Raw genomic sequence first — 6,403 nt, 5'->3', positions numbered from 1 at the left:
TATAAATATTTAAATGCAGTGTGTCTAAATTCAGATTTTTTTTTACTGGAGAAAAATGCTTGTAACATAATGATATGATAACATATTTTGGATGTAGGAAATAACCATGGAAGCTGACATGACATTATAATGATTTGTATACGGGCTGGTGCTGTGGTGTAGTAGGTTAAGCCTACGCCTGCAATGCTGGCATCCCATATGGGCACCAGTTCAAGTCTCGGCTGCATCCAACTCCCTGATGATGGCCTAGGAAAGCAATGGAAGATGGCCCAAATGCTTTGGTCCTTGCACCCATGTGGGAGACCTGGAAGAAGCTCCTGGCTCCTGGCTCCTGGCTTCGAACTGGCCCAGCTCCAGCCATCGTAGTTATTTAGGGAGTGAACCGGCGGAGGGAAGATCTCTTTCTCTGTCTCTCTTCTCTGTCTGTAACTCTGCCTTTCAAATACGTAAATAAAAATTTTTTTAAAAAATATTGGTTTGTATATTCTAGGTTAAGCTGAGGTCCTGTTCCATGGAATTTGTCAAATTGTTGCAGGTGGACATTTCACCCCCTCAGCAAAATGTAAGAATGTATTGCCAGGTACAGCAATTTCCATGGAGTGGGCATGCAATGAACAAAATTCTGAAACTGGTTGGTGGAATCAGTATAGCTGATTCATGAATTTGACATTTGAAGTTATAGAGTTCTAAAAACCGATTTAAATAAAAATAGATCAGCATTATTTTAGTAGGGATTTAGGTTCACAGGCATATTGTACTGGAATGGCATAAAGAAACAGATGCTACTTCCAAGACTCTTAACATCTAAACGTATTCCTATACCTCCCTTTTATAATGGACTGACTGACAAATTTCTGCTCAGTGGAAAGCATTAAGTGCACCCTGTCCCTTGTTGCTTTCAGCCATGTTGAACTTTGGCCATGCACCACTGTATGTTCCTAACTTCGTCAACTCATGGATCTTCATAAGACTGTAAGAGATACACACTACTCTTATTCCCAATCTATAAAGAAACCAAGGCCCAGAAAAATAATTTACCTAAGGCTACACAACTTCTAATGGTAGAGCAACTTGGTTCTAGACCCTGTTCTCTCTCTCTCTCTCTCTCTTTTTTTTTTTTTTTTGACAGGCAGAGTGGACAGTGAGTGAGAGAGAGAGACAGAGAGAAAGGTCTTCCTTTGCCGTTGGTTCACCCTCCAATGGCCGCCGCGGCCGGCTAGCTGGGCTGCATTTTGAAACAGAGTAGTCAGAGCATGCTTAGTTTTCTGATCCTTTATTATATACACTGATTCACTCCCCAAATGAGCACAATAGCAGGGGCTATTCTAGGCTGAAGGCAGGAGCCCTGAACTGCATGTCTCCCACAGGACGACAGGGGACCAAGTAGCTGGGCCATCTTCTGCTGCTTTCCCAGGCACATTTAACAGGGAGTTGGATGGGAGGTAGACTCCAAGTGGTGTGCAGGTGTTGCAGGTGGTGGCTTAACCCAGTGCACCAGCTACTGGCCCCTGGCACTACAGGGGGCCTTGGCTCTGGTTCCACCTGTTGCTGGGAGTCCTGGACCCTGTGAGAGCCCCTTAGATGTGGCGGTTTGGAGTTTTGTAGGGGAGAGTTAGTGTACAGGACCACCCTGGTGCCTTCTATGGCTGAGCATGCCCTCCGAGGCTGTCAGTCATTAGCCTTCCCCAACCCCCTCTTTGCGGGGGAGCACCGCCTGCATCTCCTCAGGCAGCCCAGGAACTCCTTCTCTTCCTGCAGCTAGCATTGTCCTTCACGTGCAGGCTTGGAGACCACAGAGAACTCTGCTCCCTCATCAGGACACCTTCCCACCTGCAGCCTGCACCTGCCCACCCTCAGACACTAGACCTGTGTACTCCGGCTGGTCCATGACCCCCACCACATTCTCCCTACACCTGCTTGTTGTGCTCCACTCTGATGGGGCAGTAACTGCATCCCAGAGGGCTGTAGGGCTGGCAGCTCAAGCGATAGCTCCACAAGTGTCCATCTTGAGAGACAGCTCAACTGTATGTCCCTCCAGATTTTGGTGACTACCCCCCAACTTGATCTTGTGAAGGGGAAGGAATAGGCCTCTTTATTTTTTTAAAGGTTTAAAAGCACGATTTATTAGAGTCAGAGACCTTTGGCCAGAGTGGCATAGAGGGGGCTCCAAGAAAGGCAAAACCCGAAGAAGCTGAAGGTACTGGGGTTTTTAAACAATTTTGGAAAAAAAAAAAACCTTGACAATCAGTCACTAGATGCGGACAGAACCCTTCTAAAGACCTGATTTGCAATCCTTTGTCCAGTCTGGCTTGCTCTAGATAAAACAACAGTCATCCAGAAGGGATGACTTATTTTCACAATAAACTATAGCTTGGGAGAAATCACCACTCCCTTGCTATTCTCATGGTAAAATTGGAAATTCCTAAGGAAATACACCCCAGCTTCCACTGGAATAGGCCTCTTGATGCAGCTCCCCACAGCTTGTCTATGACTAATGACAAACCATCTTCCACCCCTCTAAATTCCTCTCCTACTGTTGGCTGGTGATGGTGGGAGCTCAGTCATGTACACTTGCAACTTTCTTTTTTTTTTTTTTCTATTCACAAAGAAAAAGCTCCAGTCCATCTTTTAATTTTTTTGAAAAATTCCTGACATTACAGAACTAAACTGAAATGTATTAATATTCCACTCTTACATTTCCATGACAAACAGAAAAATTCATGAGCCAAAAAAAAAAAAAAAGAAAAAAAAAACCACGGGGAGAAGCTTATAAAACTAAATATGGATCTCAGCATTAACAGCTGAACAGAGAAAGGAATTAAAACACTTTTAATTAAAAAATCACGAGTGGATGATAAAGTGTGTAGAAACTGAAAATTTACAAACTATTTAAAACCTGGAATCGCTGACTGTTCAGAAACTACACAGATGGATCATGGGTGGTGGTGAACAGCAGAAAGGGATTATGGGTGAATCTGCATTGTTCTAGCTGCTCCCCATGCCACCCGTCTCCGAGGAAAGCCTGACATTGATTAGGTATTGAGCCAGGCTGATGCTGGCAGCAGATCCGGTGATGGTAACCTGCCTATCAGTAGATCCTTCTACTGTGTTCGCAATTTTGATCAGCGCCCCAGACATCTGACAGATCTCATTGATTTTGGCGCCTTGACACCCAATTATGCAGCCAATCAAATCATTTGGAATGGTAAGTTCATGAGAAGTAGTCTGAGCAGATGCATCCAGACCTGCCCAATAGCCTTTCACCTCTGGAGAGCTGGATTCAATGCCACTGAATCCGGTGTTGCCATGGGTCATGGGAAAATGAGACTGTTGCACTGCCAACTGGTGCAGCTTGGTCAAATCTGGCTGTGGAATGGCATACTGTCCTTGAATGGTATAGGCCTCTAGAGGTGGTCCCTCCAGGTCAGGGTTGAGGCACATGGACGGGGTGGTGTGGGGAAAGCTCGCACTGTCGCTGCCTGTGCTGTACCTGTCCTGACCACCTGCAAAGATGACCGGAGAACTGGACGGCTTGGGCCGGTACGGGATGGTCACGCCCTTCGGAGGGGACTCCAACATGACCACGCAGATGTGTTTGACACACTCAATGATGGATTGCGGGATGCCAGCAATAGTGATGGCCCGCTCAGTTGAGTTGGGGAGCATATCCCCTGCCACCTGCACCTGAGCCCCTGTACTCTCTCTTATTTCCTTGATCTTGCAACCACCTTTTCCAATGAGAGAGCCACACTGACTAGCAGGAACCACCAGCCTCAAGGTAACCAGAGGTCTACTGGCAGCTGTGCTATTGGTCATAGAGCTGCTGATGTCCTCTTCCAGTTTGTCAATGATCATAGCAAATGCTTTGAAAATGGCATTAGTGGGTCCAGCCAAAGTGATAATTCTCTCAGGACAATTCCCTTCTGAGATGTTGATACGTGCACCACTCTCCTCGCGCATCTTCTTAACAGATTCTCCTTTCTTTCCGATGATACTACCAACTTCCTTGCCATGCATAAGTAGCCGGATGGTGAGAGTGACATTTAATCCACCGTCAATCACACCGGTGTCCATTTCGAGCGGTGTTCTTGGGAGCTGGACTCTGAGTGGTCAAGTCTTTGGTCACTGGTGGGGGTGAAGCCAAAACTGCAGGCGCGAGGCGACTGAGGGGGAAAGGGGAAGCGGGCGGGAAGGGGAAGGGCGGGAGGCCGGGGGGGGGGGGTGGAACAATAGGGGCGGGCGGGAAAGCGAGGGGGGCCCCGCGGGCGGGCGGAGGAGGAAGGGGGAAAGAGACCCCGGGCCGGTGGAGGGCGGTGGAGGGCGGGCGGGCGGGAGAGGGCGCAGGCTCCACTTGCAACTTTCATACAAGTAAATTCAACAATAGCACAATCTAGTAGATTTATTACAAAACCCACCAGGGGCAGGGCCCTAGCAAGAGCAAGGAGTAATTCACAGCTCTGGCACCTCACGGGGACGGTAAATAAAATACAAGTCAGTACTTGCCGTTAGGAACCACCGGGCCGTGAGAGTTCTGCAGGTGGTGCCTGCCCACTGCTCCAGCCCAGTCACCTGCTGTGTACACCAGGAGGCCAGCCAGTAGAGCTGGGAGTCTGCGGGCCCTTCAGACAAAAGTGATATCAGAATATGGGATGCCATGATATCACCATGTGCTTATTAATAAATTCCCAATATTAATAAGCCTGTGTAGGTTCTTGCCTAATATTCAGAGAATTCTAAATACTGGCATAAATGAACAAGGTTGAAAAATAAATTTTAAGCTTTTTATTTAGTGAGAGAAACACATAGGAGAGTGAGAGCTCTATCTAAAAGAGAGAAGAAAATCTGGATTCATACCGACTACCAGGAGCCAGCCACGTGGAGGAGCATGCAGGCCATAAAGCAAGGGGCGGGTAGCCCGAAGGCCACGCACCCTGGAGGCACAGGACAGCAAGGGCTGAAATGGCAAAAGGCCAAAAAGAAGGGCTGGGCCCACTGTGTTCCAGGCCTTTTATCCATTTCCAAAGGGGGGTGGTTAATTAACCTGATTGGCAGGTGGGCACAGAGGTGTGGCCAGACAGGGGCATGAGGTCACACAGGGGCGTGATGAAAGTGTGGTCTTCCAGCTCACAAACCTGTTCAATTTTATCCTGTATGCCTGACTACAACATAGGTAGAATGTCCTTCACAAGCAGGCTGTCAGCTGTGGCTGGAAAGCCTGTCTCTAGACCAACTGGCATCTCCCCCACTAACAGCTTCTTGTATTGCATGTGTGACCTTGCAGCTTTAAATCACACCTTCAGGGTGGGTGCAATCTTTCACCCACAGTTGGCAGGGGAAGGGGCTGAGCACCTGGGGAGAGCTGGACCAGCTCCAGGAGGCTCTGGTTATCTTGGGTGACCTTGCGGTTTTAAACCATGCCTTCAAGCAATGTTCCACCCAGAGCTAGCAGAGGAGGGGGCTGAGCCCCTAAGGAGAAAGACAGTCTCCAGGAGACCCTCACTATCTCCATGAGCCCCAAGCCAGTCAACATACATATATGAAACTCCCTGTCCCGTGTGCACCCACAATAGGATGACCCAATGAACAGATAGTAACACCTTAAAAAAAACCCAGGACACTTCTTCAAAGCCAGTGTCCCACTTGGGCATTCTGCCTGGTCTCCTCTATGACCAGACGCTTTCTCTGTCACTTGCCAATCAAATAAAAGTTTCTTTTCTGTCTAATAAAAGTTTCTGCCTCTTTGCAAATTGTTTTCCGGCTTTTTATTACTATACCAAACTGAGGAAAAGAACCCACGGGACTCACTCCGGCAACACCCCGATGACCGGTAATACACCAGACTACTTATAGTTCCCCACACGTGCTGTTTCCTGTGACTGGAACACTCACTCTGTCTGGGGAGGGCCTGTGGCATGCTTTATATAGGCTGAGGGCATTGTTTCAAAACTCCGTTCACATTCAGCAAATTTCCTGCTACAGGAGTAAGTTGTGCCTGTCCAAGATGGAAGCCAGACATCTCCACGGAGGCGTCCAAGCTCCAGCTGTCAGCTGACATCCACATGAGCCAGCAGTGGCTATGACGTGGAAGGCAGCCATCAGCTAAAGCTGCTAATGAAGGTTCCTGCTCTGGAAAAACACCAGTGACAAGGCCAGGGCCCCTGCACACAAGGGGCAGCAGCTCCCCCTGTACAACGCATAGCTGTCGAGGCTGGAGCAGGAGTGGTTTTCACAGCAGTCAGTTCTGTGGCTGGGGAGGGCTTTGTTTTCAGGACACTACCCAGGTCCCCATTCAGTGACCATAGATAAGAGTGACTCAGTATTCTTTTAGGCAGCCCTTTTTCTGCGTCAGTGGGCAGAGTTAGCTGCTGCTGATCACAGCTAAGGTATCCTGAGTGATGCACCT

At 48.4% G+C, this 6,403-nt stretch overlaps 1 protein-coding gene across 1 annotated transcript; it reads right to left on the bottom strand.

The window, feature by feature from the left end:
* Positions 1-2,578: 2,578 nt before the first annotated feature.
* Positions 2,579-4,214, bottom strand: LOC100356497 (poly(rC)-binding protein 2). The gene has a single exon (XM_002721096.6). It carries the CDS (start codon positions 4,072-4,074, stop codon positions 2,986-2,988), a length of 1,089 nt encoding a protein of 362 aa, XP_002721142.1. The 5' UTR covers positions 4,075-4,214; the 3' UTR covers positions 2,579-2,985.
* Positions 4,215-6,403: the final 2,189 nt, after the last annotated feature.

The sequence above is a fragment of the Oryctolagus cuniculus genome, chromosome 9, assembly GCF_051225735.1.
Source record: "Oryctolagus cuniculus isolate XC-2025 breed Fujian yellow rabbit chromosome 9, ASM5122573v1, whole genome shotgun sequence".
Lineage (NCBI taxonomy): Eukaryota > Metazoa > Chordata > Mammalia > Lagomorpha > Leporidae > Oryctolagus > Oryctolagus cuniculus.
The sequence above is the reverse complement of the archived record's forward strand: the minus strand, read 5'-3'. Positions and strand labels throughout refer to the sequence as shown.